Source organism: Chrysemys picta, chromosome 1 (assembly GCF_011386835.1).
Source record: "Chrysemys picta bellii isolate R12L10 chromosome 1, ASM1138683v2, whole genome shotgun sequence".
Classification (NCBI taxonomy): domain Eukaryota; kingdom Metazoa; phylum Chordata; order Testudines; family Emydidae; genus Chrysemys; species Chrysemys picta.
In genome coordinates this window covers 127,566,651-127,579,884 of record NC_088791.1, presented here as the reverse complement: position 1 = coordinate 127,579,884, position 13,234 = coordinate 127,566,651, and the positions used below count along the sequence as shown (strand labels likewise).

Below are 13,234 nucleotides of genomic sequence, written 5' to 3'. Positions count from 1 at the left end.
ATGTGAAGGGGTAAATAACACTTCCTTATTCACTTTCTCCACACCATTCATGATTTTATAGACCTCCATTCTGTCCACCCTTTGTTATCTCTTTTCTAACCTGAACAGTCCCAGTCTTTTAAAATTTTCCATAACCCAATTATGTTTGTTGCCTCTCTCTGTACCTTTTCCAATTCTAATAAGTCTTTTTTTGAGATGAGGCGACCAGAACTGCATGAAGTATTCAAAGTGTGAGCATACTATGGATTTATATGATATTTACTGTCTTCTTATCCATACTTTTCCTAATGGTTCCTAACATTCTTTTAGTGTTTTAGACTTCCACTGCGCATTGAGTGATTGTTTTCAGAGAACTATCCATAATGACTCCAAGATCTCTTTCTTGAGTGGTAACAGTTAATTTAGACCCCATCATTTTCTATGCATAGCTGAGTTTAGACCTTCCAATGTGCATTACTTTGCATTTATCAACACTGAATTTCATCTGCCATTGTGTTGCCCAGTCACCCAGTTTTGTGAGATCACTTTAACTCTTTGGAATCTGCTTTGGACTTAACAATCTAGATTATTTTTGCACCATCAGCAAATTTTGCCACTGCACTGTTTACCCCTTTTCCCAGATCATTTATGAATATGTTGAACAGCAGTCGTCCCACTACAGATTCTTGGGGGAACCCACTATTTACCTCTCTCCATTGTGAAAAGTGACCACTTATTCTTTGTTTCCTATATTTTAACCAGTTACTGATCCATGAGAGGACCTTCCCTCTTAACCCATGACTTTGCTTAAGAGCCCTTGGTGAGGAACCTTGTGAAAGGCTTTCTAAAAATCCAAGTACACTACACCCACTGGATCACCCTTGTCTACATGTTTGTTGACCCCATCAAAGAATTCTAAGAGATTTGTGAGGCATGATTTTCCTCTACATAAGCCGTGTTAACTCTTCCCCAACGAAGCATGTTCATCTGTGTTTCTGATAATTCTGTTCTTTACTAGTTTCAACCAATTTGCCTGGTACTGAAGTTAGGTTTACTGGCCTGTAATCTCCTCTGGAGCTTTTTTTTTTTTTTTTTTTTTTTTTTTTTTAAAAGATCGGCATCACATTAGCTACCCTCTAGTTAATTGGTACCAAAGCTGATTTAAATGATAGGTTAACCATAGTTATGCAATGAAATTATGATGAAAATTAGAATCCTTTTCACAGTTTTGTTCTTTGTTTTACCATATTTGCTGCAGGTGGATTTTTACTCCGAAGTTAATTTGTTAATCTGAATTAACTTTTTAAAAAATATAAAAAATAAAAAACAAAACCTAACTGTAGTCTAGAAGTTGTGGTCAGGTTTGGCTGGACTCTAAAAATGAACTCTGAGGATGGTAAACAGACTGTATTGTCAGTCTGTTCAGGGTCTGCACATCACATGTCGGTAATCACGTTGGCTGTAGTCACTGGATCAAATGTTGTTAGTTATCCTAATATGCTGTCTAGAGATGACTTACCACCTCACAACTGATTGCGACAATTAGTGGGTACCTAGATGTTGCTCTGACAATAAAATTGCCATGATAAAAATGTCCAAGAGATTTTTAAAGTAGTTTCCTTCAAGTTATAATCCTCCTGAGTTTTGCAGTTGCTGCTCTTTAGGGATGCTACTGTTTTTAAGCCACAAAAAAGCCCCTATAATGCATCATTTGCACTGTTCATATCATACCAGTCCAATAACCTGCGTCATTAATTGACTTAACTATTTTTCCCCCTCACATAAATTGCCACATAAGTCTCTGAGTTGAGAACTATTTTTCCACTAGTCAGATTTAATACGTGTGTAAAATTGATGGACTGCTTACTATTCTATCTACTTATTTCAGTTCACTGGACAAGTGTCAATTGACGCAAAAGCTCTGAGGTCAGTTACAATGACCAAGTATGGTCTTAATTCAGATTTCTATTATGAATCCCAATCCAGAGCTCTAACAGTGAACAAGGGATATTGAGGATGTTAAAAAACAAGACATAGGTACCGATTCAAGAAACACTCCAAGTTCACTCCAATTCAGGAAAGCACTTAAGGACATGCTTAACTTGAAGCATGTTACGTCTCACTGACTTCTATGGCATAAATGTAAGCATGTCTTTAAGTGCTTTCCTGAACAGGGATGCTTTCCTGGATCAGGGCCTTAGAGTATGTCTACACTGCAATAAAACATCCACAGCCCCTAGGTCAGCTGACTATGGCTCGGGCAGGGGTGGCTAAAAATAACGATGTAGACATTTGGGCCTGGGCTAGAAGTTGGGGTCTGGAACTCCACAAGGGGGGATGGATTTCAGAGCCTGGGCTTGAGCCCAAATGACTACATTGCCTTTTTCAGCACAGCAGCCTGAGTCACCCAAAAGCCTGAGTCAATTCACACCGGCTCTGAAACTGGGTGCTGGAGATTATTTATTGCAGTATAGTGACACTCAGAGTCACAAACCATCCACAGGGTGACAACCCTAGTCCCACTGATGTCAATGGCAAAACTCAAATTGACTTCAATGGGGTAGGATTTAATCCATAATCTCCCTAGAGCATTATCTGACTATTTTACGCACAGGCCAAGACAAAACATTCCCAGGAATTTGTCTTGAACGCTTTAAAAATAACACTATCCAAGCCTCTGTCTGGACGTTGTTCAGCTGAGAGTGAGGAAGGTCTTGTTCTCTTAAGCTATTGATTTAAAAAAAAATTGCATTTTGATGTTATGTTGTACATGTATGTATTTCTCAGTTCATATAGTATTCAGAAACAACACCAGCACAAAACATCAAGTGATCAAAAGGGCATCTTCAATTTTACGAACAAGGTCAAAGACTCAGTATTGAAAAATAGAAATTTCTAAGGATGTTCAGGTATTACCCTAACTAGGACTTTTTTTAAAAATAAACTCTTTCGCTTTCATGTCCTAATATGAAATCAACTCTTTGCCAGGGTGATTTGTAATGCCTTGTACAGTAGCCTGGAGTATTTGCATTATACAGATTAGTAGGAGCTACCGCAGGGGTAGGCAACCTATGGCACGTGTGCCAAAGACAGCAAGCGAGCTGATTTTCAGTGGCACTCACGCTGCCTGGGTCCTGGCCACCAGTCTGGGAGCTCTGCATTTTAATTTAATTTTAAATGAAGCTTCTTAAACATTTAAAAAACCTTATTTACTTTACATACAACAATAGTTTAGTTATATATTATAGACTTATAGAAAGAGACCTTCTAAAAATGTTAAAATGTATTACTGACACTCAAAACCTTAAATTAGAGTGAATAAATGAAGACTTGGCACACCACTTCTGAAAGGTTGCCGACCCCTGAGCTACAGTTTAAGAACAGGTTATACTCAAGATGACCACAGTCAATGATTAAATCTGAGACCTTAATGTAAATCCAGGAGAAAACACCTGTTCAGTGACATTGGATACAACGAACAACTCCGAAGATTATCAGAGGTATGCCAACACATATATACACCTTTACCTCGATATAACGCTGTCCTCAGGAGCCAAAAAAAAAATCTTACTGCTTTATAGGTGAAACCGCGTTATATCGAACTTGGTTTGATCCGCTGGAGTGTGCAGCCCCGCCACCCCGGAACACTGCTTTACTGCGTTATATCCGAATTTGTGTTATATCGGGTCGCGTTATATCGGGGTAGAGGTTTATATGCATACAATGTCCCCTCAATTATGTTATAGGAGAATATACATTATTTAGTCTGTTACAACTTCACTTAAAGGATACAAGGGTTGTTGTCATCAATACTGCAGTTGTCCAGGATCAGTGGAATTCCATCTAATCGATAAACCTGAATTAAAACAAATTTTCTTAATTTAATACAATTCTCAATACTGTTGGCGGCAAAGAATGAAAGAAATAACAAATAGAGACTGCAAAGATACAACAGACCCAGGGCACCTGCACATTAGTTTAACTAAAAGTATGTGATATATGTTAAGCCAAATTGTAAAGAAAAAAAGTTCTTTTTAAACATAAATATAATAAAATATTCACACAAATGTACATTAATTTTACATGCCTCCTACTTCTAATATTTGTCTTAATGATATATGTCCTTGTATGGCTCATGCCTCACACACTAAATTGAAAACCTATGCTTCTGAATAGATTAAAAACCCCACGAACAAGTACATTTACATACTACTGGTGTGAAAACTCTAAGCTTTGTTTTAATTCTGGAAAACTTGATTTCAAACTGAGATTGGTGAGGCAAGCAGATCAAAGAGAGTGCAACCATCTTTTAGATTCACAGCCCAGAGACAGGTTTATACTTTTCTAAACACATTTGCGGTTTGGAGCAGATCTTTCATCTGCATCATGTAAAACAAAAAAATCACAAATTTACACTGCACCATGGATACCCTTTTCAATTGTAACTGATCACTAACCGTAAAAAAAAAAAAAAGGGAAGTGGGGAGAGAAAAGGCTGAAATGTGAATCTCAACAGCATAACAGCAAACAATAACTAAATTAAGAGATTAATTTAACAAAATACCGCTTTTATGAACCCCACTCCATACAATATTAGTATAGAATTTCAATGATTACATGAGCAAGTAACAACAGCAGAAATAGACAGAGACTGTAACTGACATAGCTTATCAGAAAAAAAACCCAAAGAAGCTCTGATAGCTCTTAAAAGTTAATTTAGCACATCTATGCTAACGTACATAACTATATCTAGAAGAAATTGAATTTGTAAAACAAGTTTTAAAATATGCATTCCATCCAGGCTATTTCTTGTGTGATTTCCACAGGATATCACATATGATATTACACTTCAAAGCTTGAACAAACAGTGACCTTTTAATAATCCAATTGTCATCTGCATTTGCAAGCGATTTTTTACACTCTGTGGCCAAACTCTGATCCACCCAGAACATTACCTTCTATTTTCCATCAATGAAATGTTGAACAGTAAAATTAATCTACAACAAGTGCTGTCAACTGAAATAAGTCAGGCAGTTTGTTCAGGTCTGATTAAAATCAGACACTCAAGTGGCATATTAAAAAAATACTCTGTACAAGTAAAATTTAATAAAAAAATACTCTGTACAAGTAAAATTTAATTAAAAGTCTCAAGTGCTCAATAGTTGGTACTGATGAGTTTCCTTCAATCGATGGGAACATGAGCAGCAAACTACAGCACAAGCATCAACCTGTCCATATTCATGCAGTAAACAAGAAATGCTAACTAGAAAACTCATGAACCACCATTTATATTAGCTTGAACAGCATAAAATGAGAAAATATACAGATAATTAAAACAACTGGGTTCCATTTTTTGCGTCTAGGAAGGCTATGTCCAATTCACTTACTTCTGTAGGTACACCATGAGTTACAGCAGAGTAGGTGTGATGAAGTAAGGCAATATGTGAACCTCAGCAACCTTACCACCAAGGTAGTGTGTAGTGTCCTGGGAAGAGTGTACGGGATGGAGGTGTGGGGGAGGGCAGTTGGGGACTGATCAATTTTGTTTGAGAAGGGACAAATCTACACAAATATCACACACAGACACACACACAGGGAAGAAGTTAATGGTTGTTGCCCCCAGCCCTGCAAAGATACAAGTAACTTTTTGCCGGCACTTATGCCCATTGACCTGGATTAGAAGCAGAAGGCAAAAAAAGTACCCTCTACTTACGCGGTGGTGCCTATTGGTGAACAATTAGGTACTGCACTGGATTAGCATAATGCCAGGTAATTTTCTGAAGGGCTGTTATGTTCTACAGGAACAATTATGCTGGTTTAAGCAATTAAATAAAACTGCAGTCTACATTTAGGCTGAAATCTTGGCCCCACTGAAATCAATGGGAATTTTATCAATGACATTAATGGGTCACAATTTCATCCTTACACCACCTGCGATTTTCACATCAATAAGTACTTGAAATCTTGAAAAGATAATATTGCATCACAATTTCTTGTACTGCTTTCTAGAAAGAATGCCACATTTGACAGTAAATGTCAGTTACTATCAATTAAGAAAATTAACAAAGATTAGACGATTATATAAACGTAATCAGGTAACTAAACACTAGACTCTCGATAAATACTGAATTAAACTGAAGCAACACTTTAAAAATAGTGTAACTAAACAATTATCTTTTAAAATACTGCTCCATAGTACCATTCTATAATGTGAACAATAGTCTGTAATTATGTTTCTTAGGACAGTATCAAAATGGTGAACAAAATGGAGAGTCCAAATGTATCACACTTATGAAAAAGGCTTCCCATTCACAAAGGGACTTAAAAAAGAGATTGTCAGTTATTTTTCCCTTTTTTAAGCTGGACTTTCACAAGCTATTTATTTCAATGTGTAGAAGTCACTAATCAAAACAATCTCCCCAAATGTACAATACTGAAAAGCAATAATTACACTGCTCTACAGCCAAAATGCTTCTGAAATAAATGTAGTCAAACTTTACTAATTCTGGGTCACTGAGAACGAAAACGATGCTTAAAATTGTTGATTGGCTCTAGTTTTCAAGATATGCTATTGGGTCAGTATATACGATCCTTGACTGGGGAATGGCGGAGGATAAGTGAGTTATAAAGGGAAGGGATCTCAATTTAAACCAGAAATGACTAAAATACATCTTTGACTGGAGCTATGAATAAATCTATGACTGGGTTTGGACAGGACTTGCTTTTTAGGCAAAACAATGAATGATGCAATCTGAAGCTGGTATTGCATCATAGATGGTATGAATTGCATCATGTTATTTCTAGAAGTCATGGATGATGCAATCATAACAAAGCTTACATCACTCTGCTGAACAAATTGCCCTATATCAGCTCTAGAAATCATACAGTGTCGTGCTCTCTTATTTGTCAGTGTTTGATTTTGCAAAGGGACACATTTCTGTTTAGCCAAAGTGAGCAGAGATGCCTCGTACTTGTGTGAACAGTGCAGATAACTTCTGCTATGTTTGTGGTGAAGTGACTTTTGCATCACAAAAGCGCAGTATAACCACTATGGTTAAGAAAGCCTATCACCTTTATTTTAGCTGCAAAATTGGAGATCAGGACAAGAGGTGGGCCCCACACATATGCTGCAACACTTGTGCAACAAATCTTCGCCAGTGGTTGAACAGGAAAAGGAAATCTATGCCTTTTGCAGTGCCAATGATTTGGAGAGAGCCAACAGATACCAGCAATTGTTACTTCTACATGGTGCCTCCAGTTGGGAAAGGTGTGTCAAAGAAGAAAAAGTGGACTGTGCATTATCCAAACATTCCATCAGCTATACACCCAGTACCCCACGGAGAAGGACTGCGGGTTCCTGATGCACCAGAATCATTCTCACTTGAGTCAGACGAGGAAGAGGAAGAGGATGAAACTTCTGGTCCTGAAATATCAATGTCACAGGACCCACATTTTCTCCCATCCTCCTCCTCTGAACTACACCTCGTAACACAAGGTGAACTGAATGACCTTGTCAAGGATTTGGAACTACCCAAGAGTAAGGCAGAGCTGTTGGACTCCAGACTACAGCAGTGGAATCTCCTGGCAGGTGATGTTAGGGTTTCCATGTTCCGTGACCGTCAAAAGGATCTTGTCCCATTCTTCTTCATGGAAGGTGATCTTGTAGCTTGCAACAACATCGATGGTGTGATGGCAGCCCTCAACATCGTTCACGAACCAGATGAGTGGAGACTGTTCATTGATTCATCGAAGACGAGTCTTAAAGCTGTTTTACTGCATAATGGCAATGTTTTGCCATCAATTCCAGTTGGTCATGCAGTCCATATGAAGGAAACCTATGACAACATGAAACAACTTTTGATGTGCATAGATTATGACCAACATCAGTGGCAGCTTTGTGGCGATTTGAAGGTTGTTGCTCTCTTGCTTGGTCTGCAGACTGGATACACAAAGTACTGCGGTTTTCTCTGCGAATGGGATAGTCGTGCAAGAGATTCCCACTACATGAAGAAAGATTAGCCACTCCGACAGTCATTGGAGCCTGGGAGGAAAAGTGTTCAGCATCCACCACTTGTTGAATCAAGGAAGATTTTGTTACCACCCTTACACATGGAAGCTGGGTCTGATGAAGAACTTGGTCAAGGCCATTGACAAAACACAAGCAGCTTTCAAGTACCTCCATGGAAAATTTCCAAGGTTAAGTGAAGCTAAGATAAAGGAAAGTGTCTTTGTTGGTCCTCAGATTCGTGAACTTCGAGATGATGCATTTGACCATGCCCTGCGTGGCAAGGAAAAGATGGCATGGAAAGCCTTCCAGTTAGTGGCAATAAATTTTCTCAGAAACAACAAGGCAGACAACTACAGGTTGTTGGTGGAAAACCTACTCAAGGCATACAAAAGCCTTGGTTGCAACATGTCACTAAAGATATATTTTTTGCACTCTCATCTAGATTTTTTTCCACCGAACTGCGGAGCAGCGAGCGACGAGCACGGCGAGAGATTTCACCAGGACATTGCAACAAGGAAGAAACGCTATCAGTGCAAATGGAGCCCATCAATGCTTGCAGACTATTGCTGGACAGTGACAAGAGATGCTCCATTTAATGAATACAAGAGACAAGCCAAGAAGCGCTGAGTAGACACTGAATAGGACTAAACTATGTACATAATAGTTTTTTGCCTTTTGTTTCATAATAAATTTTATTTATATAACCCTTTTTCTGATTTTTAAAGTGTTACATAAACAGGACAGGTGAAATATTATCATGTAAAGCAACCATAAACACATGAAAAGACCTAGGTTTATAATTTATGATTAAAACTCTACTATCTACACAATATACATAGACATAAAATGTAAAAACTTAAATATCTTAGAAACCAGTAGCCAATCAGTTGTTTTAATTGTCCTATTTGAATTCAGCACATCAAAATACATAATAAATAGCACATTTTATCTCTGAAGCAGATGACTTCTCAAAAATTGTAGACCAGTGTTATAGACCAATTTACAAATTGGCCTTCCCTCAACAGAAGATGCCAAGTCCTAGAAAGAAAGACAGAAAGAAAGAAATATAAGTATGTATTGAGTATTATTTAGATATGTTAGGACATGTCAGTTCTGAGAAGTAGTAACTGCTAAATCAGACTGAACACTGAAATTATGCAGTCCAAAAGTTGCACAGCAGAGGTCAAATTCACTGCTGCTGGCAGATGCGCAATTTCATTGGCATGAATGGAGATTTATCTGCTCACACCAGAAGTATATCATATCTCAGGTGTTTATTTTGTCTAAGGATGAAATTCACCTTTGTGTCGAGGACCCAGAAAAATGCTCAGTGACTGCATGTGGGATATAGGAGGGGTTTAGCACCCCTGTAGTGCACCGAGGAAGTATGATTATATCCAGTTAGGAAGTTGCATGGATGGGCTCAGAAAAGAGCATTATTTAGTCACCTGTAGCCAGAAGGATAATGGTTGTGTCTGGGAGTTTTAGTTGTGACAGTGGTGAAGAGTAGGGAAAAAATAAGAGGCCCTTAGGCTCTGCTAGGCATACAACAAACCCTCTTTCTCTGTGGGCTGTAGGAGGAGGAGGCAAAAAGGCAAGACTGCCATCCCTCATATTATACCAGAATGCAGTATTTTCTTATAAAGTGCATGGATTACTGATTATTACTAGTTTAACATGAACATTCACAAGGCCCAAAGAAAGCATAAGTAACGGGAATTTAGACTACTGCTAGACTTAAATTCAGACACCTCTAAAGTTGGCCCCATTACTCAGAATGTAAGGTAGGTGTGTGTGTGTGTGTGTGTGTGTGTGTGTGTGTGTGTGTGTGTGTGTGTGTATGTATGAGAGAGAGAGAGTGTGTGTGTGTTATGTACAGCCTCTAGTACTATGGAGCTGAAGTTCCTAATGGTACCACAATACAAATAAATAAAACAACAAATACCTGTATTCTCTCCAAAACAACCATGCACATTTATGGTTAAATAGGTGCTAAACAACTAGACTGTGTTAAGCATAAAAGCATGGCAAGACTAAAAATCCTTAAGCAATTGTCTTGTTGGCAAAAAATTTAATGTGCTGTAATAAGAACTTCTACATGTCTTTAGACAAGATATGCTTCAACAGAAATGGCTCTTCCACTGGAACATATATGACTGGTTTTGTTTCTCAGTTCTATCTTTTGCATCATTATTTCAGCTACAGAGACAATACATATTTCACAGACATAGCATGTGTTGCAGCTATGGCACAAAAAAAGGGAACATTTTCCCTGCAAGCAAAATGAGATTATGTGAGTAGCTCTAGTAATCTATGCTAAAAGGCCCCTACTCTCACTGCCGGCAACAAACAGACAGGCAGAGGAACAAATTGAAAGAAAAATTTCTGACCACAAGAGGCTGCTGCTAGTAAACAAGAACTAGAAGAGACACGTCTCGAAAACTGACACACATCTTGTGATCACCAACGACCAATGGTGTAGGAAAAACCAACAACCGCAGCTACTGACTCTCTCAGAAAACCAATTCAGGGATAGGGGCAAAATTCCCCTTTCTGCAGAGATTAGCTTCAGTAATTTGCACAATTGGGCCGTAAAGAGAAATACCAAATAGCCATATTAGGGATATGGAAAATAAACCTATTGACTATTTTTACTCCATGGTCTTTAAAACATGGTCCCTAAGAAATGTTATCTGAGGTATTAGCATTGATCCTATAACAAAAGGAGTGAATAGATTTAAAGGTGGTCACTTTGCAAACCTTTTTCACAAAGGCTCCCTCTTTTCTGTCCAAGAATTAGTCTGACTTTTGGCCTGATGGACTTTTATCGAAGAGACAAAAGAGACCCCTTGTTAGAGATACCAATGGATTCATTTAGCTACTTTTTGTCCAGACTGATACTTTTGTGACTCTCCAAAAAGGACAAATACAGTTGATCCCAATACAGGTAAAATTTAAGGACTAAAGACTCCATAAAAAGTGAAAGTTATTTTCCTTTTCTCATGTTGGACTGGGGCAGAAGGAAACTCTCTTGATTAATATGGAAACTGGAATTTTTCTCTGAAGATGGAAATATATTTCTCAGGAACAATTTTGTCAGGATGATACGTAATGAATGGACATTTTATAGAAAATGTTGGGATTTCTTCTACCCTTCTGGTTGATGTAGCTGCAAGCAGAAATGGTACCTTCAGTGAAAGGAAATCTAAAAGAGCTCTTGTGTCACCTTCCTTTCGAATCCGTCATTTGTACCAAATAAATTACGCTGCTGGAGAAGATCAAACAGAATTTGGACTTCATCTGCTGGACCAGTTTTAGAAAATGCCTTCAGATACCGCAGGGAACAAATAATGGCAAGATCCTCACATAGCACGGAAGACTGAACCACAAAAATTTACCAGCCACTGCAACAAAACAAAAAACCCAAAAATAAAAAACACTTGCTTGACCTTTGCCATAATGAATCTTTTTCTCACCTGTCCAAAAAAACAAAAAACAAAAACCCTCACTCCCCCTTGGTTCTGTAGCTCCAGAAGATGTTTGAGAGGATCTGTTATATACAAAGAAGAGAAGGAGAAGGTGCATACATAGCTTTCCGACGTAACAGGCTAGAGACAGAGCAGCCAAACCAAAACTTCTATGATAGGCTGCCAAAGCAAAAACTGTAGACATTCAGTGACAAAGAAATCCAGGGAAATGAAAGTCTCAAACAAGAAGATTATATTAAAGATGGATCACAAGGTTTTTGGTCAAATGCTTTTGGAAGCAGCAAGTTGGAATTTGGACATGAGGGAAGTGTTGCTGCACCTCTGAGGACCCCTGTGCCTTGGGCTCTCGTCAACTTTGTCGGCAGTGTGAAGACGACGAATGCAGCAGCCCTGGCAAAGAGTCTTGAGAAAATAGTAACAGCAGTTGACACAATCCCTAGTCGTCCTGACTGCACTGGAGATGGAATGGCTTTTGTACACAAAATAAATGTTGAGAACAAAATGTCTGGTAATCGATCAGAGAACATCTATGTCAGCTTTGAAGACTGGAATGGACAGTGACAGGATAGATGTGTTCTTTGATATGTACAATGACATCATTAAAAACGTAGAGGGAAAACAGAAGGTCAGGCCCTGAAGTGCCGTTGACCAACATTGTATCTCGCCAGAAGAGCCAACAATGGCAGCCCATATGTCGGGAATCAGGGCCTGCAGCAGAGCTAATCTCCAGGCGGCCTAGTCAATATAGCTGCCTGATTGGCTACAAGGGCAAGCAGGCTGCTGCTCTTAAGCAAGCAGCAGCAGCTCCTCGCTGGCTGCTCAATGCTCTGGCCCATCACTGTGCCAGATCCTGCGTTACCTCGTTCCTCCTACTCCTGATTTGCATCCAGCCTTGCCTGTGTCCTGCCCCTGCCTTGAACCCTCTTCATCTGCTACCCTGTTCTCTCCAGTTGGACCCTTGGCTTTGGCTCCTGACTATGGACTCCAGCTTGACCCTCGGCTCCAGCTTCCGACTACTGACTCAGACTCCGACCACGAGGCCTAACGCTCTCTCCGATCATGAGGCTAGACCAGCCTCGTCCTGGTCAGCTGACTGAGTTCCTGGATGTTCTACCAGCAAGACTGCTCTCATCAGATTCTTATGCGATGAATGGAAAAAGCCCTATTTCCTGGAGAAAATAGGTGAGAAAACGATGTATGTGACATGCCAGGAACACTGTAACAAGCTCGTCAGAGAAGGGGCATCAAACTTTCTTTAGTAGTCCTCTTCACAAGAAGAGGCAGACACTCAGATGTGACACGCTAAGCATAAGAATGGCTGTACTGGGTCAGACCAAGAATCCTGTCTACCTGTTAATTTCATTTGGTGACCCCTAGTTCTTGTATTATGGGAATAAGTAAATAACTTTTCCTTATCTACTTTGTCCACATCACTCATAATTTTATATACCTCTATCATATCCCCCCTTAGTCTCCTCTTTTCCAAACTGAAAACTCCTAGCCTCTTTAATCTCTCTTCATATGGGACCCTTTCCAAACCCCTAATCATTTTAGTTGCCCTTCTCTGAACCTTTTCTAGTGCCAGTATATCTTTTTTGAGATGAGGAGACCACATCTATACGCAGTATTCAAGATGTGGGCGTACCATAGATTTATATAAGGGTAATAATATATTCTCCATCTTATTCTCTATCCCCTTTTTAATGATTCCTAACATCCTGTTTGCTTTTTTGACAGCCTCTGCACACTGTCTGGACAT

General features: G+C 39.1%; 1 protein-coding gene across 4 annotated transcripts in view; it reads right to left on the bottom strand.

Annotated features, from left to right (window-relative positions):
* ATXN10 (ataxin 10) overlaps positions 1-13,234 on the bottom strand; it is a 172,687-nt gene that overhangs the window by 21,655 nt on the left and 137,798 nt on the right. For 2 of the 4 annotated variants that reach the window (XM_042846823.2, XM_005299980.4), the window contains exon 10: positions 3,772-3,835. The exons of 1 other annotated variant lie outside the window; for it this stretch is intronic. In XM_042846823.2, coding sequence (XP_042702757.2) covers positions 3,772-3,835 — 64 coding nt within the window. Of the gene's footprint in view, positions 1-3,771; positions 3,836-8,656; positions 9,026-13,234 lie in introns of those variants that run through there. One more of the 4 variants, XM_065570205.1, reaches the window with a different exon arrangement.